This window comes from Panthera onca, chromosome F1 (genome assembly GCF_046562875.1).
Source record: "Panthera onca isolate mPanOnc1 chromosome F1, mPanOnc1 haplotype 2, whole genome shotgun sequence".
NCBI classification, from domain to species: domain Eukaryota; kingdom Metazoa; phylum Chordata; class Mammalia; order Carnivora; family Felidae; genus Panthera; species Panthera onca.
The window spans coordinates 54,226,770-54,249,204 of NC_138355.1; the positions used below are offsets into that span (position 1 = coordinate 54,226,770).

Consider the following 22,435-nt stretch of genomic DNA (forward strand, 5'->3'; position numbering starts at 1 on the left):
CTTGTGTTATCACGTGTTTTTAATTTAGTCTTAATAAGCATAAAGAAATACCATGTGTCCACACTAATTTACATTTGATTAACTGTTGGTGAGTGTATGCATATTTTCCTATATATTAGACTTGCTTATTTATAATTTTTCCATTGAATGCTATTTAACATATGGTGGATTTCTCCAGACAGGATTTTTTCAGTCATCATATCTTGTACTCTCAACTACTTTTGCTGATCCCTAAAAGGACTTTTCTTTGTGAAAAGATCAGATTGCCTCATTCATACATCTGATGTTTGGATGGTTGCTGGCTATTTGCTAGCTGGATCACTTCGGTTCTCAGGAAGTGCCTCATAAACTTGAACTTATTCCAATGGTAGTCTAAGGTTTTCAGAAGATTAGCTTCACTTTTCAAGTTCATTTCAAGTCTCTACTTGTGCCATATTTTTTCATGTCCTCACAGTCAAAGCAAGTGACATGGTCAAGCCCAGAATCATTGTGAGAGGGGACCACCCAAATACTTTGTGGGAGTTGTGAACAAATTAGAAGCCAAGAGTACTGATTTACCATAATGAATAAGATGGAGACCCTTTGAATAACATCTGCTTCATTCAGGCCATCTGGAATGGGACTAAAGGGAAAATAATCTATACTGAGGATGAACAAAGGAGATCATAAGTGATTATTACACTTTTAGGAGAACATATACTAAGAGAGACCATAGCTTAAGTTATCTACCCTCTTGCCCTGAATCTTACTGGAGATTGAGGTCAGCAATCGAAGAAAACTTCAACTTATTGGACTTGTAGAATCAATCTTGGAGCATATGTGAGTGCATTTTTTTTTCCCACAATAAGATAGAGACCCCAAACTAATATATTGGAGACATAAAAAGAGTGCACAAACATATCAGTGGTGTAAGGCATGGGCACAATTATCCGCCACTTCAAATACTCTCTGGCCCATCAGTCTACAGAATTTAGCTACTTCTTTTAGCTCAGGTAATTGTTGTGGCACAAGACTCATAGACTCTGGCCAAGATCACATGCATACCCCAACACCTCTTCTCCTCACCTCAGTCTGAGTAGTGTATCTCTTTCCATCTGCCAGAGTGATTCATGTTAATGTTGAGCTGTGACATTCAGAGGCTACACATAAGTAGCCTCTCTTGGAATACAGAGAGATTGACATAGTTTAAAGTGGCTATTTTATATGGCCTTTTGTAGCAACGTGGATGGAACTGGAGAGTGTTATGCTAAGTGAAATAAGCCATACAGAGAAAGACAGATACCATATGTTTTCACTCCTGTATGGATCCTGAGAAACTTAACAGAAACCCATGGGGATGGGGAAGGAAAAAAAAAGAAAAAAAAAGAGGGTAGAGTGGGAGAGAGAGCCAAAGCATAAGAGACTCTTAAAAACTGAGAACAAACTGAGGGTTGATGGGGGGTGGGAGGGAGGGGAAGGTAGGTGATGGGCATTGAAGAGGGCACCTTTTGGGATGAGCACTGGGTGTTGTATGGAAACTAATTTGGCAATAAATTTCATATAATAAAATAAATAAAAATAAAAAAATAAAGTGGCTAGTTTAAATTTGAATACAAATTTGTTAAATCAAATGTTCTGTGCATTATCCAGTAAATCTCTGCTGGGCCTCCCTTGCTAAAACTTTGGGTTACCTTTACAACGTATTGTAGTTGAATTTAAAAATATGGTTTTAAATCATATCTTATAACTCTTATAGTTTATAAAAACACGCAGTATTACAGAAACTATATGAAGTCATTTAGAATGTGGCCCTGCACACAGAGCCAAGTCACAATGAAAAATTACACTAATTGTCTTCGTCATAAACATAGTGATCATTTCAGTACAAATACATGTATAGGTGCAGGTACAATTTAAAAAGACTCTCATTATATTTTCTTTATTGACATATGTTTTTTGGTTTTTTTTAAGTAAACATGATGAAAAGTAGACTGCATTCACAGGGTTAAGTAGAGGAGATGACAAAATATTTTGCTTGAATTTCTGTTGTTAATCTTGGCCCATATGTAATCATTTTACAGATGTAGATAGATGGCTAAATCTTAACCACAACACCCTTTAAGTTTGCAAATATGAATTAAGGGCAGATTTAGCATTTTATTATTTCCACCATTGTCCCCAAGTGTACTATTTTATTGTACTACTATGGTTAAAGGAGGGTGTTGTAAATTACTTGCATGTTATTAATTAATCTAAGACTACCTGCAAATGTAAAATTATTCATTACTTTAAACCAATTGGGCCCCTGGGTGGCTCAGTCTGGTAAGCGTCCAACTTCGGCTCAGGTCATGATCTCACTGTTCGCGGTTCAAGCCCGGCGTCCGGCTCTGTGCTGCCAGCTCAGAGCCTGGACCCTGCTTCTGATTCTGTGTCTCCCTCTCTCTCTGCCCCTCCCCTGCTCACACTCTATCATTCTCTCTCTCTCAAAAATAAACATTTTAAAAATTAAAAAAAAATAAAAACAATTGACAAGCCATCTTAAGCAAAATAATAGCCCAGTAAATCAAATCACAAATGAATCACTACCAACAATTAATTACAAGTTATTTTATTCAATTTATTTATTAGAAGTCAATGAAAAGAGAAACTTTGCATAATAAAGAATTAAGACTTAATTCACTCCTGTTTATCCACCTTCTTCTTTCTTCACTTCACTCCTTTCTTCACTTAGATTTTAAGCTCTTGGGTAAAAGATCACATTTTTTTTCCTTTTCATTCTCTTCCCCCCACCCCCCCGCTTCCTCTTTCCATCTGTCTCTCCTCCACGTCCTCGTCTTCTTTCTTCCATTATTTACAGTGCCTGGCAAATATAGATCTTCGTTAGATAAATGAACTTCTGGCTAAAAGCTTTGGAGGAATGAAGACTGCCATGACAAATGCTACTTTTAATTTCAATCTCATTTCCAAATCAGTGTGCATCATAATTAGTCAGCAATGATGCCAAATGCAATTTTTGCTCCATAATCATTACTTCCATGTGTTTTTTTTTTGTCTATAGATGAAGTACTCATCTAAAAATTAGAAAAAAAAGTTATATTTGTATATCTGATTTAAGGACAAAAAGCAAATTATACACTTCAAAATGCATTTTCCAAAGAAACTGCCAAACATAATATGTCCTCTATAGTTTCTTTCAAACAATGATTGAATGTCTTTCTGCTTCTAAAGTACCTCAGGTTTTAGTGATAGTTGTGCCAGGAAGTATGAATCTTCTAACCTCTTAAAGTTGCCAGCCAATATTTGCAAAAAATTACATCATTTTTACAATGATAACTGGGCAAATAGATTGGAAAAAAATATTTTGAAGCCAAAAACAACAACCACATGCATTCATGTATCTCTACAAAACTACAAATGGGAATTTTTTATGTTATTCTTTTATGTTACATTAATTATAATAAACACAACATACTTGACAAGCCTAAATTTATATTGGCAAAAACACTGATAATATCAGGGTATTATTACTAGGCTTAAATAGTATGACCTTCTACAGGGCATATGTTCTTAATGAATGACAGGAATAGAAGCCTGAGAAATGTTAGAGAATGTGAGTCAAATTTATATTTACTGATACAACCCACAATCAAAATAGATGGGACTTTAGTGAGGCCATTTACAGAATATAATATGATTTCACATTTGAGGGATTCAATAAACTGGTATCTGAGTCATCAAAAGAAGGAGAATCTGGATGAATCAACAGGTGACAGTAAGGCACAACACGACACAAAGCTATGATCTGGGAAATGATTGTGGACAAAGAATGTATGGGAATTTCCTATGGAGCAGAAGTGAACGAAACTTAAGATAGGGCCAGAGGTATCTAAAAGAGAAGATTGGAGAGGAAATGGAAGTCTGATCAAAGTAAAAGGGAACCAAACCTATATAGCCTGTGAAAAAGAAATGAAAAAATAGAGAGAGAGAGAGAGAAATGAAAAGTCTTTCTCATTAAAAGAGAGAGAGAGGGGTGCCTGGGTGGCCCAGTCAGTTAAGCATCTGACTTCGGCTCAGGTTATGATCTCGCGGTTTGTAAGTTTGAGCTCTGCATCGAGCTCTGTGCTGACAGTTCAGAGCCTGAAGCCTGCTTCAGATTCCATCTCCCTCTCTCTCTGCCCTTCCCCCCCCTCAAAAATAAAAAAAAGAAAGAGAGAGAGAGAATAAAATATTGGTATCAGATATACTCTAAAAAAAAAATGAAGTCTTCAGGCTGAACAAAATGTCACTAATTCAAATCTATAGGAAAGAATAAGGACCCCCTCATTTATTTTAAAACTAGAATTGTTTAAAGCTATAATTATAACATAGTAACCAGGGTTTGTAAAGAATGTAAAATAAAATGTAGGTATAAAATATATGATAGTAATAAAGAAAGGTGAAGAAATGGAACTCTGTTAAAGTTGGTGTATGTTTCTAGAGTTAAGGCTGAATTATTCTAAAGTAGTTTGTAATTAGCTCAGATGTATATTTAATCTATAGAATAACCACTAAGAAAAACAAATATATATATAGCAAAGAAATCAACCATGGGAATAAAATGATAGACACAAAAATATTTTCTTAACAGAAAAGAAGGCTGTGAAGAAGAAATCTAAGAGCACAAAAAGACAAATCAAATAGCAAAATGGCACTATGAATCCAACCACATTACTAATTAAATTAATTAATCATGTATGGAATAAAAAGTCTAAAACGTCTGAAATTGTCAGACTAAATTAAAAACAAGATCTAACTATGTGATCCCCAAACACATAAAGGTTAACAGTAAAGTGATGGAAAAATATTTACTATGTGTAGTAAGTCTAAGAGTTGGAAAGCTATTTGAATACTAGACAAAACAAGTTAAGAAATAACATTCATTTAAAATGAGAGACATTTCATATGACATTATATGTGTGCATATCAGTGACCAACTCTGAGCCAGCCTTGCTGCAGCCCCTGCACATCTAGAGGCCCTGCAGGTGTAGTGACCCACACACAGGATGTGCCCCCTGACCTGCTGTGCAATCGCACGGCCATCTCCCAGCTGCCCAGGGTCAGCAGGGTAAGCAGGCCCCCACGGAGCTGGCCCTGGAGGATGAGGAAGGGGGACCCGTGGACGGCACCAGTCTGGGCAACTATGTTCTTTATGTGATCACTGGTGCCGCCAAGGGCGTGGCCTCCTCGGGGTCGTGCTGGAGAGCAGCCTGCCAGGGACATCCAGGATACTGCCAGGTGGCTCCTGACGGCTTCGAGCCCTTACTGGGCCAGGGCCGTGTGGGGACCAGAGGCTTCGCAAGACGGCCCTGATTGGCAAGGTAAGCGGCCTCCTGACCTTCCCCAAATGCCACAATTGCTGCGTCTGCTGCCGCACTGTCCTCCTGGGCAACCAGGGAGCCCTGTGCGAATTCTGCCAGCCCGGGAGTCAGGGCCGTGTCAGAAAGAGGTGTCGCGCCTGAACGCCCCGGAGCATCGCTTCTCGTGCTCTGGACCCAGTGCCTGCGCTGTCGGGGCAGCCTGCACAGATGACGTCATCTGCATCAGTCCTGTGTCCCCTGGTCTACGTGCTCCAGGAGGTGTGGAAGGACCTGGAGAAACAGAAGCAGCTTCTGAGACACTTCAGGCTGCCCAGCCCCGAGGTCGGCTGCCTTCTGACCTCAGCGAATGTTCCATGCGGGTCTTGGTGGTGGGTATTGGTGGAAAATTAATGACGTTCAGGACTTCTGTTTTAAAAAATGTATGTGCATATATTTGGGGAATATATACGGTATATAAATATCTATATATTATCACAATTTGGTGACTTTAAATGATACTTTTTATCATCTAAAAGTTCATTAATTAGAAATTTGGGATTTTTTTCTTTGAGAAGCTTGTCATAATTTATGATTGTATGCATATTTGAGTGTTTATTTCTGGTGCCATACCTCTCCACTAAAAACAGCATAAAGCAGAGAGAGCTGTCTGTGGAGTTTCCACAAAGACATATGAGGGCATAATTTATATCAATTTTTTTCTCACTGTTTACATTCACATTTGTTTAACATTTCATGCATGAAGACATCTCTGTTATACTTGGATTTGTACATATCTGCAAGAATTTCAGTCCCTCTTAAGAAAGAGAATGTAAACATGATGTCTTGATTGTGTTTGCCCTTTACCTGTTATATAACTGTATACCCAACTTACCTAACTATATAACTACTATACCACAGTTTCTATACTGGAATAAAGGACCCCACATTCTCTTCAAAATAATATTACTCCATGATTGCACAAAGTAAGCACTTGATAACTATATTGTGAAAAGACCCCATAAGAAAAGAAGATAGTTAGAATTTGGGGGCACTGAATTTTCACTAATTTCTAAGTGAAACACGTAATGGAAATAAGAATAAATTCCGGACATGCTCTCTATTCCATACTAAATGCTCTAAGTTGTTTTTTGTTGTTCACAGTTAAAATTTTGCCCACAGTTCTCAAATTCCTGTATTAAAGTGTCTAAATAGATTTACCCACCTGTATTTCTGGGTTTTCATATTCCTTATTCATATATTCAAAATGTTATCACCTAGCAACTACTTGAAAGCCCCAGGCTCTCAGCCAATACATCCCATTAATGTACATCAACCTATTATGCAATAACCAAGAAGAGAATATCCATTTCACCCATGTGAGTTTGATAATCTATAAAATGTATATCTGTGTGAGAGTTTTACAGATTCCTCAAATGTTAAATGTAGTTTCCTAGTTAAACCACATACTTTAAATTCATGTCAATATTATTCTGGTATATATCATAGAATATCATAAATAATTTTTTTCACTGTCAAGACTTTGAAATGGATTTACAATCATCATTACACTGAGGGTAAATCCATGCATATTTAAGGATGGAAAAAATATTTTCCCATTAAGGATTTAGTAAAATTCCAAAAAGTTTTCAAAATGAAATTATTAATAAGCAAACATAGCTTGTTGTGATTATAGTTATAAAGATGTAATTAGTGAAAGAAGGGGCACCAATAAAGGATGCATGTGGAATAGCTTTATAGATACTTGCAGAAACACCTGATCCCAAGAAGAAGAGCAAAACGGAAGTCAGAATCACGTTATCTTGGGGAGATATGGAAGATAATCTGGATGATAGCAGCCAGTGTTTCTAATAAGCAAAGCAAAATAGTAACAAAATAATGGTATGTCAAAAGGTATATTCATATAGCAGTTTAAAGTATGCAACACATTACACATTACTTGACTTGGTTTATATAATAACTTTATAGAGGGACAAGACAGTTATTTTCAACACTCCTTAAGAGAGATGGAAAAAGAGCCATTTATCAAGTTATTGGAGGTAAAAATTTAAGCCCAAATTGTGTCAAATAACTACATGCCTATCAAAAATCCTCCCAGTCCTTTTTCTGTGGCTCTGCAGGCTGTGTGCGGACATTATCTAAGCTCTTGGAACCAACTGCCTCTTTCCGAACTGGGGCTTCTCTGCTCCACCAGCATGTCATTTCCACAAAATGCCATTGCTACTCAGGCTCCTCTAGACTGTGACAGTTACTCAGCCTTTCATGGTTTTTGATGAAGTCAGCAGTTTTGAAGACCAGTGATCTAGTATTTTGTAGAATGTTCCTTGTTTGGGATTCCTTTGATGTGTTTCTTACAGTTAAACTAGGGGTTATGGGTTTTGTGGAGGAAGATCACAGACATTAAAGACCATTCTCATCACATCTAATCAAGGGCACATGGTATAAACAGGACATCACATTGCATGTTAACCTGGATCACCTTGTTGAGTGTTTGTCACATTTCTCCACTTATGAAGTTATTATTTTCCTCCTTCCTTACCGTACTCTTTGAAAAGAAGTCATTATGCACAACCAGCACGTATGGGGTAGGAGGCTATGCTGGTCTTCTTTGAGGCCAAGTGTCTATAAAATTGTTTGCAATTCTGCATGGGAGATGTTCTTTCCTATCTATCTATCATCTATCTATCTATCTACCTATCTATCTATCATCTATCTTCTATCATTGATCCTCTATCTATCTAAGCATATATTTGTGTTATGTGGACTTACAGACATTTGTTTTGTATTTTGGGTTATGTTACTTACTTTTTCCTTCAGTTGTTTCTGCTTTGGCCATTGGGAGCTCATTTGGTTGCAAACCATGTCCCTTTGACATACACAATTACCGTGGGATTTTCGAACACTTCTTTACTTTCTGGCACTGCAATATGTTCCATGCTCATTTTGTATATTCCTTGCCCCAGCCTGAGAATCAGCTATTTCTTCAGGAAGTCCTGGTTCCTTTTCATTGGTGAATGGTGTTAGAAAACATGATCTGGGCACTAGTTGCATTCATTGCTACTATAGTGTCATTGCTCTGAGCCTTCTCAGATGACACAGTAAGTATGTACATGTCTGTATATTCACATATGTATCAATATTTCTATATGTCTATATCTGTATCTATATTAAGCTCAGCATGAGCTCATTTTGATATTTCTCATGTAATCCAGTACTACATGGATCATTCTAGCCCTCTCCCTTGCTTATCTGTAATTTTTAACTCCAATATTGAGAAAATGAGAAACCTGACTCCCACCACTCATCATATTTAATTAATTATTCAATTCCAGTATAGTTTCAGAGTTGTTAATTGATACCCCCATGGGAAAAAACTTTCCCAAGTAGAATACTACAGTGTGTTTAAAATGGTGCCTTTTGTCATTGGTCTTAGTTTTATTCATCTCCAGAGTTCCTTAAGTCAGAATCTTTTTCTCCACCCTTGCATCCATATCTTTGTGTGGCTTGACAGTTCATTATTTTTTTTATCACTGAATAGTATTCAAATGCATAAATGTATCACAATCCGTTTATCCATTCACCTATTTAACTGCATCTTGGTTGCTATTTATTTGGGGCAATTTTAAATAAAACTGTTATAAATATGTGTGTGCAAGTTTTGCATGCACATATAATTTCAAATCAGTTAGGTAAATACCCAGGAGCATTCTTGCTAGACACTATGATAAGACTATTTTGAAGATCTTGAAGTGCACCAGACAGTGTCACAAAGCCAATAGCTGTCCTGTCCAAAATGACAATAATGATTCATTGGGAAAAAATTTGTAACCATTCTGTTTCCCTTAAAAAAATATTTCATGAACTACTGTGTCTAGAATAGTAAAAGTCCCAAATTTTTGTGCAAGTTACAGAACTGATACAATTTTTGTGAAACATATTGCTCATCCCGGATATGGGAAAACCATACAAACATGCATGCCCACATGAATCTAAATAGCAGTCTTCAACTCAGATGTGGCAAATTGAGGCTTATTTTCCTCATTTATACTGCTGATCACTATAAGTAAAAGCATCATACTTACCGTGGCATACTAACATCTCTTTGGAAAATAAACATCTATGATCATGAACTACAACGTGTTGTGAAAATGGCACTTTCTTTGCAAAACAAAACAAAACAAAAAACATGTTTTCCAATTCTTTGATATCTATTAATTTGATATACAGTTCCTTGCCTTAAACACTGTCAGCCAGCTACAAATTAATGTATACCTGAATCTTTTATTCTGTGTACAGCCTTAAGGAATAGTTGAACACGGGTTTTCCTCACACAAGAAAGAAAGAGGCTTATGTGAAATACACCCAACTTATTTTTAACATCCTTTCAATTAATCAAAGTAGAGTTCTAGGTTATTATGTTTCGTCATTGTATAGCCACAGGCTTTCATGTATCAGTTTCACTCCACATACCACTGCCTTATTTTACTCAAGTCCAGTTTATAACCGTACCTGCATTTTTAGTATTCTATTTTGTTCCACCTATTTTTCCACCTGACTGTAGCCTTGCCCCGAAAGATGTCATAACGTTTGTCTTCGGCAGCCTCACTACAGTTGCTAAAAATGTATTTCTTAATCTTCTTCTGTAATAAATGAACTTTTTCTCCTCTGAAGAGATATCTGAATGTATGTCAACTGAGTCTAGATCTAAGTACTCCTAAGCAAGCCTCTGTACTGGTGAATGACTCAACAATCTAAGCTATATTTGAGATAATCTTTGAATGTGGATTGTATAAATATTCTAAGTATCCTTGGGAAAAATATAGGCCACACGATTTCGGACAAAATATTATGTATTGTCACAATATTCTGTATAGCAGAAGAGTTTTGGAAAGGTAATACATTTATGAAGAATTATTCATAGTTTTATAATGTTAAAATAAAACCTGTTACTCAATTTCTGATTAATCAATCTGTAAAAATACTTGAATCATTATTCAGACATGTGTTGAATTTGGAATAACTTCTAAGGAAATTTTGGAGTTCAATATATAGTAATCAATACGTCTTCATCATCCACAAAAATTCACTGATAATTTTCACTAATAATTATAGGCAACTCTAAGTGTCATGGGTTCAATAGAAACTGTTAAAGAAACTTGTCTACACATAATTTACTTTTAGTTGCAGATTAGTATTTAGTTTTAATGACTATAATATTTTGAGAAAATTCAAATCTTAATAAAACCAATAATAATGATATGTACTCATAATGAGCATTCAATAATGATGAGTGTTCATTCACAGTACTTAAATTAAAATTTAAACATAGTAATCTTTTAGTTATCCTCACGCACTATTAGAATTGGGAAATTATTCCAATTTAAACAATATTTAAATGGTCAGCAGAAGATTTAGCAGCATTAATAATATTTACCTGATTTTAAAAGAGTGGAAAAATATAAAATCAGGATAATGCAATCTATGACATGTAGATGAAACTGCAGTACCTAACATTAATTTTCTCTTGGTACTTTGTGTAGACACAATCCTAAAAGATTCTGGGCCTCGGCTGCTCAAGTATCAAAAACTACTGGTACTTGACAAATGAGACCATGACACCCTTCTGTACAATCTAAAGCTTTTATTTATTCTTTGACTCAGAGCACTGAAAACTCAATTGAATATATTAATTGTAACAGATTTCATTCTGACATGCAACAGATCTTGACCACATGTGTAGAGGCAATGTCATCATTCATTTGGCAATTGAACTAGTAGTCTTGTTTGGCCAACCGTGTCATTATCGGAAAGATATTTTTTGTCACCATAGCTACTCATTTCCTTTGAATTTAGAAGGGCTATTTTTGACATTTTCCCCATAAAATTTCTTGATTTAGTAAGTTTTCATAGAGAAGCAACTCCATACTGATTTTCAACAACAAATTATTAAATTTCAAGGGAATTTTTTATATTTTTTAAATACTGGCAGAAAGGTCTATGATGAATTGTAGTTCCCGATTTGAAAACTGCTTAAGTCAGATTGAAAATATCCGTGTAATAAATAATCATTTGATTTGAGTAGAAGCAGAAGCATAGTCTTAACAATGTTATTTCAGGTGCCCTGCGACTCAGAATTCTTCAGTTAAAAGACTAGTTAGTGGTTTTATGTTGCTAAGACATTTATGCATGCATAGTTAGGATAATCCAAAGTCAAATATTTAAGTGGTATGTTGCCCATTAAAATTTTGAATTATATGAAATGACATCTTAAAGGAATTTAGATATTAAAAGATTTGAAGCTATTATGTCTTAACACAATATGGAATTTTATGAGATAAAATTTAAGAATTTCTAAAAGTCATAGTATTTACAATACCATTAAAATTGTTTCATTTTTTCTGAAGAAATCAAAATATTCACTAGAAAAACCTATAAAGTAGTTGCCAAACTCACGTAATTTTTGTGCTATGTTGTTATATTGCCACTTCAGATTACAGTACAGCCAAACAATGATGGTTAGACAAACCTTTAGTCACCTCCTAGATAATTTTTGGCAGTATGGCTAATAAATATAAATAATTCAGATGAAACCATCTATGAAATTAGTGACTGAAGAAAAAGTTGCTAATTGCAATTAAACAGAAATATTCCATTTTGGCAGTAAATAGTTTTGAAGGTCAATGAGATCATTTTTTAAACAATTAATTTAGTATGTTTTCTCATAGAAGTTCAGTGGTCGTAATTTTTTCATCACAGTAAGCTATATGGCTTCAGTGTATGTGTACTTTTTTTCAGAAATGCATATAAAATACATGAGAAATAGAAAAAAACTTAGGTATTTTTGTTGTCTTTTCATTTTTTGTTTTAAATCATAGATTGCTTCTTGCAACAGGAAAAAGCTCGCACAGTTTTTATGTGTAGTCTGTCAGTAGATATGCAGTGTGCATTTAGAAAAGAAGAAAAGAACAAAAGAAGAAAAACTTTTATTTTCAATTTTAATTATCTAATTTAACTGCTTAGCTTTGCTCATATTTTTATAATAAGCAAACTGCATATGTTTACTTTATATGGGAAAAATAAAGCATATTTCTAGTCTTTTTATTTTTAATCTCATGCTAATCAAGTATTTATAATTATCAGCTTCATATTAGATTTACTCAGTCAAGTCCAATGATTTCAAAACTGAAATAAATTACAATACTATCAATATATCACATAGTCTATATATACTGGCTCACTATTGATTAAATTAAATGTACTTTGTTACTAAAAACTTTTTTCTTTTATTTTAGAAAGAGAGCATGAGTGGGAGAGAGGGGCAAAGGGAGAGTGAGAATCCCAAGCAGACTCCACGCTCAGCAGGGAGCCCCACGCAGGGCTCGATTTCACACCTATGAGATCATCACCTGAGCCAAAACCAAGAGTCAGATGCTCAATTGACTGAGTCACCCAGATGCCCCTAAAAACTATATTTTAATTATTAAAAGTAGCTCTTTATTGGCCAATGAAAGCTAATTTCTCTTTAAATGTCAATAGTTTATCATTGGAGAAAATTGACAATGTCAATTTATTACCTAGCATTATAATAAAGTGACACATTGTATTGTGAAATATAAGCTAATTGGAGTTTGTGTTCACATCTATCAATGGAGAGTGGAAATTATGGAGTAAAAAATAGCATACAAAAATGCTTGGGAGCATGGTAAGCATAGATGTTAAACGGCAATCATTACTTGTGTTGCTCTTGGCTCACACGCTGAAGTAAAAGATTGAAGTTAAATTTGGGGAATTTCAGGCGCAGGACTACCTAAGTAATTAATAAATGACTACCTAACTAATTGATAAACCTTGGTATACCTACATTTAACTGTGCAGATGTTTACATGCACGAAGACTTCAGCCTAGGCATCATGTTCAGCCAATCTTCTTTTACTTTGCCTTTCATAGTTAAAATTACATAATTTCTTGAGAGTAAAGACATACTTTTTTTCTTGAGATTACAATTTTCCAAGACATTGGGTTATTTCATTAGCTCTGAGTTTTGCATATGCAAATTCATTTAGTGATGTTTGTTCATTTTGAAATTTTACTTGTTTGGGGGTGTTTCTTTGAGGGTTCTATATCTATCTACTCATATCAATTTATTTCATGGTTTGAGAGATGTTTTCACTCAGGCCCACAGATCCCTGAAGATAACACCAAATTTCTTTATGCCTTAGTGCTCTAGTTTGTTGAAAGTGCAAATTATATCTCAGATGCAGTCCTTGAGCCGGAAAGCAATTTCACACTGGTCTCATATCCGAGCCTGCTTTGTTCCCAGTAACCACATTTCAGTCATAGAATTCAATAATAACTCCAAAAAGAGGCAATATCACAATTTTCATTAAGGAATGAAGAAACTTGCATGAGTTCCAATTTTTACAAAGTGAGTCAAACTCCACTCCTCATGCTGCAATCAGCGTTTTAGCCTCTGTTTCTTTGCAGGAATTGAAATCTGACCTATTCTCACATAGACTGTTCTCAATGCATGTAGGCAAATAAACTGGGTCCCATTTACTACTTTGTTCTTGTTTTAATGTTTTATTTATTTAATAAGAAAGACCCAATTGAATGCAACCTAAATAAGAAACCTGAATGTAGTAAATTAAACCTGAATAAATTAAATTAAAATTTAATTTTATTTATTTTGAGGGGGCACAAGCAGACAAGGCTGCAGAGAGAGGAGGACAGAGGATCTGAAGCGGGCTCTGCACTGACATCAGAAAGCCCCATGTGGGGGCTGAACTCATGAACTGTGAGATCATGACCTGAGCTGAAGTCGGATGCTCAATGGCTGAGCCACCCAGGTTCCCCTACAACTTTGTTTTTATGTTTTGTTTCTATAGACATGTCTGTCTTGTTTCTTGGGTGTCTGTATCTGTATCAGTTCCCCCACACACTCACACAAATAAAATGTATATAATTTTATTCTTTTTCTAATATAGGCTTTAAGTGCTATGTGTTTCCTTCAAATAAATGTGTTAACTACTTTGGACAAATTTTGAAATGTTATGTTTTCACTGTCACTCAATACAAAATTCTTTGTAATTGTCACTTTAGTATGTTCTTTGGTGTATTGGTTACTTGGAAATGTGTTATTTATTTTCTAATTACTTGGAAGTTTTTCAGATACCTTTTTTGGTACTAGTTTCTAATGTACTTTCATGAGGTCAAAGGGCATGATATATATAATTCAAAACTTTAAAATTTTAATTTATTGAAACTTGGTTTATAGCCCAGAAGAAATTCTGGGCTGATGTTCCATATGCACTTATAAATAATGTATATTCTCTGACTGTTGATGTAATTTTTATATAAATGCCATTTGTTCAAGTTGGATAATAGTGTTAGTTGAGTATTCTATGTCCTTATTGACTATATATCTATTTGTTCTATTAATTTTGAAATAAAGGCATTGAAACTTCCAACTACGTTTGTGGATTTGCCTCTCCTTCTGTCTGTTGTGGGTTAAAGAGAGGCTCCCAAATATACATTCAGGTGCCCTAAGCACCTGAACTCACGAAAATGACCTTAACAGGAAAAAGCATCTCTGGGTAATTAATTTAAATACCTTGAGATGAGATCATCTTGGATTACCTATGTGGGCCCTAAATCCAATGACAGATGTTCTTGCAAGAAAAAATCAGAGGGATATTTGACACACAAATACTCCCAAAAAAGGCCAGAGACAGAGATTGGAGATATGCTGCCACAAGCCAAAGAATACCTTAAGCCACCAGATGGAAGAACCAATGAAAGATTCTTCCTTAGAGCCCTTGAGTTTGGAACTCTGGCCTCTAGAATTTAGAGAGAAGAAAACATTTGCTGTGTTCAGCCATGCAGTTAGTTGTAATTTGATACAAAGCCCTAGAAAACAAATAAACTCTCCTTATTCAGTTTTGCCTACTTGTATTTTGAAGCTCTGTTGTGAGGTGCATAAAGGTTAGGATTGTTACATCCTCTTGATGAAATGGCCACTTTATCCTTGGAAAAGTTCTTTGATCTAAGATCTAATTTCTGTGATATAATATAGCTACTCCAGGTTTGTTTTAATAGGTGTTCACATGGTACATCCTGTCTCCATTTTGACTTGTAATGCATATGTACATTCAGGTTTTTTATTAGGTTGCATTAAGTTGGGTCTTTCTTATTTATAGATGATAATGTCTGTTTTTAAAGTAGTGCATTTTAATGTGAGTTTTTATATATTTGGGATTAAATTTACCATTTACCATTTGTTTTTGTCTCATCTTTCTTTTTTTCTTTTTTTTCCAACTCTTTTGTGAGTTAAATATTTTTTTATGATTCTATTTTATCATTCCTGGGCTTATTTTTTAAAAAAATTAATTCCAGTATAGTTAATATACAGTGTTATATTATTTTATATAATAATCAGATTTTTATTTACAGCTGATAAATCAGTAAAAATCCAATCTCATTAAGAAGAACTAAAAGAATAGCACAACATATAGACTTATGGAATCGCTATGTTGTGCACCTGAAACTAATGTAATATTATGTATCAACTATACTTCAATTTTTATAAATTCTAAAAACCAAGAAATGTTCAAAGCGGATATAAATATGATGGAATATATTAAGGCACTTAAGAAAAGTCTAATCACATTTTTTTCGTTTAATAAATATGCTTTTTTTTGGAGAGCTTTAAGTTTATATAAAAGTTGAGCCAAAAGTACACAGAATTCCCGTGTAATCCCCTTCTCCCTCCCCCAGATTTCTCCATTATTGACATCTTGAATTATTGTGGCACGCTTGTTAAAATTAATGAGATAAGATCGACAAAGTATTATTAACTAAGTCCATAGTTACATTAGTGTTCACTCGTGGTTTTGTAGATACTGCGGGTATATCCGCCATGACAATATCATATAAAATACTTTCACTGTTCTAAAAATTCCTTGTGGTCCACCTATCTATCTCTCCCTCTCTCCCCAGAGACCCTAGTAACTTGATTTTTTATTGTCTCCAAAGCTTGGCTTTTTCCAGAATTCTACAAGTTGGAATCACACAATGTGTAGCCTTTTAAGATTGGTTTCTTTCACTTACAATATGAATTTAAATTTCCTCTATGCCTTTTTTGTGGTTTAATAGCTCATTTCTTTCTCTTGCTGAAGAATATGCCATTATCTGGATGCACCACAATTTGTTTATCCATTCACCTACTTAGGGACATCTTGGCTACTTCCATGTTTGGCCAGTTATGAACAAAGCTACTATAACATTGATGCACAAGTTTTTGTGTGGACATAAGTATCCAACTCATCTGGGTAAATACCAAGGAGTGTGATTGCTGGATTGTATGATAAGCTTATGTTAAGCTTTGTAAGAAACTGCCAAAATGTCTTCCAAAGTGGATATGCCAGTTTACTTTTTTACCAGCAGCAAATGAGAGTTCCTGTTGCTCTAGTTTTACATGTTATCAGTTTTTTGGATTTTCACCATTTTAATTGGTGTGTGGTGGTATCCTTGTTGTCTGTATTTCCAAATCTTTGATGATGTGATGCTGTCTTTTCATATGCTATTTGCTATCTGAATATCTGCTTTGGTGAGGTATCTGTTCAGATATTTGCCTATTTTAAATTTTAAAAAATATTGAGTATTAAAATTCCTTTGTATATTTGGAAACCATTCCTCCATCAGGTATATTTTTTGCAAGTAATTTCTCCTAGTCTGTGGCTTTTCTTTACATCCTCTTAAATTGCAACAATTTTCCACTTACAGTTTTTATACTTCTTATGATATTTCATCCCTAATTTCTCTGGTGGTTAAATGATAGTCTTTTATTAATGATTATGAGGCTAGTCTCATTTGTTCACCTTATTTTGTTCAAGTCAAAAGTACTTAGCCCAGATAACATCACAGTATCTCAGTAGCAACCATCCATGTTACAGTGACTATGCTAGAATGGTGGTATGTTGGAATTCTATATACCTCATTATCTATACAGTATTTTGGTCTTCAAGTAGAAGCTAAGGATAGAAAATAAGTGTCACTATTATTCAAATAGATTAAGTATTTTTTGAGATATTTTCTTTCCTTTATCCTATGAGTTTCCAAATGTTTTTATATTTTCTTATAATGTTAATTGAGCTTTAATTAAACATATAAATTTAGCAATTATTTGATTTTTAATACAAAAATGTGTTTATTCATGAAGCAATGAATGTTGCCGCTTTTTTTACAGCTGTATTTGACTTGAAATTTAAGCAGGCACATAGGAGCATATTTTGGACAGTTTCATTTCTTCTGTACATAATTAGGTATAATATAATTTTCCATGTTTAGCTATGATTCAACATTTCCTTCATAATATTGCCTGAAGTTCTAATAGTGCTGATCATATAAATGTTATAAAAATATAGCACAATATACTCTATAAACATGGCTGAATTACATATAAATTTAAGTGTGCAAGGATGGTTTCCCTTTCTTAGTAATCTAAGAAAGACAAAGTGTGGTTTATCTTACAATTCTACCAATGTTATTCAAGTGCTAATTAAAAAGGAAGCATTAAAATAAATCCTTAAAAATTACCTCAGACTTAAAGATATTTCAGTAAGCATTTTAATCTCATTCTCAATTTTATTCACATTAGATAATTGTGCTACTTGGGTCTTTTAAAAATCTGATACCTAAAAATAAAAAGTAATTTTCAAGAAATATTGATAAATATTGGTATCTTTCAAGACTTTTTATTAAAATAGAATATTTTACATTTTTCCACATAGTCAGATGAGATTAAATATTACTCCTTTGAAGCTCTACATGCTTTCTATTTGAGCAATTAATACTTTTTCATAAAATTAGTGCTATAAGCTTCTCTATGAAAGTAGGGTACACAATTTGGCAGGTATTTGATGCCAGGTCAAATAATTACATCCAAATAGGATAATACAGATCAGGTAATTATGGTATAGAAAAGTAGAGAGGGTAGAACGGACAGTTGTTAAAGTGGCACACGTTTCCATGGTCTGGAGTTGACACTCTGTGTAATCCCCTCTCATGGACTGAAGGCTTTCCTTTCATCAACTACACAGCTTTGATGGGATTTAGGAGATTCTGCAGATGCGATTGCATAAGCAACAGTGCCCCTCTTGTCTGTTTCTGGCATTGACGAAACTGATGTTATGAGTCCTACAGCTAAATGCAGCAAAGACATTCCAAATTCTTTCAAAGTAAAGAAATCTAAAATAGTTATATCCCCAAATAATTCCCTACTTAAGGAGTCAGTCTTTTTATCCAGAATATTCCAAAACTTTCAGTGACCGTCTACATTGTTGGCTCCTACTGTTGCGCTCCAGAGCAGTATTGAACACTGTATATTTCAAGATACACATGTTGCTACAAAGGTCATCAGACCTGCCTGTAAAATTTGACTCCAAACAAGTTCTAACTTTGTTTCAGATGGAAAAACACTTCAGCTGATTTCTAAATTGAAGGTGATAACGGATTTAAAGTAGGAGTTCTTAGAGTCTATGAAGATGACTTTTTTACCATGTACTTTTTTGAACTCTTTTTTTTTTTTTTTTTTTTTTTTTTTTTTTTTTTAGCTTATGGAGGCTTGCATCAGCAGGGTTTTATTTGCTTTATCAGTTGTATTTGATTTATTCTACTTTTTCCCCCCTAACAACATGTATCCTGGTATATAGTTTTTCTATGATGTCCAGAAAATTCATTTAGGAAAGTTGAGTTCTTTCTACTGATATCCCCCCCTTCCCCTGCCCAATGTACTTAAGGATAGCAACATTCAAAATTCCCAGTACTTTCTTATACTTTCTAGCCAATATGCTTGTTTTTCTAATATGAATTCTCTTTAAATTAAGAATTCCTAATAATTTTGATTTTTTATTGCCATCTTTCTATTGCAGAAGCTTTCCAATAGAGAGCTCCCGGAGTCTAAAGTGCTGGCTGGAGCCATCCTGAGACAGAGTGATGGAGAATGACACTGACACCCTGTACATAAACACATGAATCAAGAGATTCCCTTACTTGGCTCTGAATGTAGCTCAAAATTACATAAAACAAGAACAGATTTGGAGGCAGATATTCTGGTGCCTGTCAACTGTCACTAACTGCTGGGAGTGAGAACATCACACATTAGTATTCTGTATCACAGTTGCACATTAAAGAATCTGAACACAGACCTGTCTCTCTCTCTCTCTCTCTCTCTATATATATATATATATAGTACTTATTTTGTATATATATATATATATATATATATATAAATATTTTCTCACTTCATTTTTTCTTACATACATATTAAGCTGTGCCTCTGAAGTTGAAAGTCAAAGTATATCACCTTACATTTTAAAGATCCCTTGGCCCACATGCTGGGGTCCATGTGGCCAGGTTCTACTAAATTCCATGCATAATTCATGTGTGACTAATGATTTGGTGTGTGCAGCCTTGTGTATACAAATCAGTTCCTTATCTATCTAAAACCAGCTATTCACCCTGTAGTAACCCCTGGGATAGTATCTACTGACTTTTTGCTGTGAAATGCTAACTATTCTAATCATGCACTTACCTGATTCAAAAGATTCAACCTCACTCTAGACATCAAACATAATCCCTAATATGTGCATCTGAATTTAAATTAAACATGCCTATTACTAAATTTATCATCTTTGTTCCTAAATCATTTAACCTTATAGTTCTTATTTTAGTTAATCCATTTTAAATCTCTTTCTCGAAATTTCTGATCTAATATTGATTTTATTTGAATTTATCACTCAAATCTCTACAGAATCACCCTTCAGATAAGATCATGCTCTTGTAAATCTTATGGCATAGAGATAGCAAAGCAACATGTTTTCTCTGTTCTAAAAGGACTGAACTAATTCTACCGTATTCCTCAATCTAGACTCGTAAATCCACCCTGGAGTGAAATAAGACGGGGAGAGGTTGGGGACAAGTGAGAGGTGTAAAGGGAAAAGACTCCTCTTAAAGGTAGTAAAGATTTCACAATCTCTTTCACGGCAATTGAAACATATTTCCATTAATTGCAGTTATAAAACATTCTCATTCTGAATATTTTATTTAAAAAAATTAAAATGAGTACCTAATTACCCAGGAAGAATGTTAGTATACAAATTATGGCAGTTTGAATGGTTGAAGTTCAAGAAATAAACAATTTAGGGACGGAGAAGAAAGATTTCAAATGTAGAATTGTATTAAAAAGAGAGTGATCAATTATCTAAAAAGAAATGACAGAAAGAAATTAAGAATAAGTTTACAGTGAGTCCTATTCCTGAAACCAATACTACACTGTATGTTAACTTGCTTGAATCTAAATACATTAAAAAAAATAAGTTCAAAGTTTAAATGCACATGATACTGACAAATCTACATAAAGAGTTAAAGGTCTCTATTAGCATAACTAAATGGATAATAATACTATTACCTAACAAAAGGAATATTAGAAAGAGTGGTTTGGGATAAAAGTAGTAATTTCAGCTTCGGCCTTGTTGAATTTGCATTAGTTACAAAAAGTTCAGTTGGGGAAAAAAATGAATACAGAAGTTTGGAATTTTTTAGTGTAGAGATAAAAGTAGTGTGCAGAAGTAAAGAATAAAGAATAGATGATTTATTCATGGAGCTTATCTGCATTTAAGAAAAAGAAAGAAAAGTAAATGATATTCTTATAGCAAGTTTCCTAATGTTCAATTTTGGAAATATAATGTATGCTATACTATTGGCATTCATATTATTTGAGGAGATAAGAGTATCATAAAATCAGTGGCCTCAAAAAATAATACTGAATTTTTACTTAATCTTGCAAACTCATTTGATAATATTCAGGAAAGATTCACGATTATGAACAATGGCTCTTTGTGGTCAGATGTAACTTCCTATTTTATTCCCTGAAAGACTTTATTCAAGCTAATTAATCGATCCAAACGTTAGTTTTTCTTTGCAAAAGACATTAAAAACAAACAAACAAACAAAAAACCTTCCTAACTCATAGAAATTAAATGAGATGACCATTGTAAAATAATGAGTACAGTACTGGTACATTATAATAAGTGTTGAATAATTGTTAGCTTTTTCAAAAGCCTGCTATTATAAAATCCTACATGAGTTCCATTAAACTAACTGTGTAAAAACATTAAAAATGTTATGCAGCTTTTGACTCATTCTGATTCTACAGATATCTGATTCTACAGATACAATGAATTCAGAAATAAACAAAAAGTGAGTCTCACTTTTAAGTGGTTAGTAAACACAGGTCAAACATCTGTATTTTGATTCATGCCTGTGCAAGGAGGTATACACTTAGGCCATGACCTACATGACCAGAAGGATATGGCTTTGTAAAACCCGGAAGAAGCATTTTAGTCTCAGGTCTGAAACAATTCCAGATTGTGGACATTCAAGCTTGAAGTGGCTGAAGCATAGTGAGCAATTGGGGATAGAAACCCAAGATGAAGTTGAGAGATAAGACACAGGACAGATTGTATGGAGCTTTGTAGTGTAGAGTAAAAGACTAGCATGTTAATCCCACTGTATTTAACTGGTATATTTTGAAAACCAATAAAATAAGAATATAATTTTATAGCTAAAATTATCTGGTAAGAGAAAAGAAAATAGTTGGAGCTGATTTATGGTTGTAAAATCTCACACTGGATATTGAGAATAGACTCTAGGAAAGTAAGAATAGTCATTTGCATCAGTCCTAGTGAGAAGTTATTAGAGCTTGGTCCACTATGGTGGCAAAGACAATAGAAATATGTGTATATATTTGGTATATATTTTGGAGGTTGATTGGATATGGTGCCTGGAGACAGAGTGAGGGAAAAAATGTGGCACAAATTAAATGATCAATAATATTTACATCGTGAATAAGAGAATGAGAGGGTCAAAGATTAATCATAGGGCTGAAGCTTGACCAACTGAAGGAAAATGACACTATTTAATGATATAAGACATTCAGAGGAAGAAAAAGTTTAGAGGCTTGTGCTTGTGGTATGTTAATTCTGGATTGTCTGTTAGAAATACAAACAGAAATGTCAAGCAAGTAATATAAGAATGTAGTGTAG

General features: G+C 34.1%; 1 protein-coding gene across 1 annotated transcript; it reads left to right on the forward strand.

Annotated features, from left to right (window-relative positions):
• Positions 1 to 5,237: 5,237 nt before the first annotated feature.
• Positions 5,238 to 19,525, forward strand: LOC144614911 (uncharacterized). The gene is made up of 2 exons (XM_078441137.1): positions 5,238 to 5,704; positions 19,262 to 19,525. The coding sequence occupies exons 1-2, from the start codon at positions 5,363 to 5,365 to the stop codon at positions 19,334 to 19,336; spliced, it is 417 nt and encodes a 138-aa protein (XP_078297263.1). The 5' UTR covers positions 5,238 to 5,362; the 3' UTR covers positions 19,337 to 19,525.
• Positions 19,526 to 22,435: the final 2,910 nt, after the last annotated feature.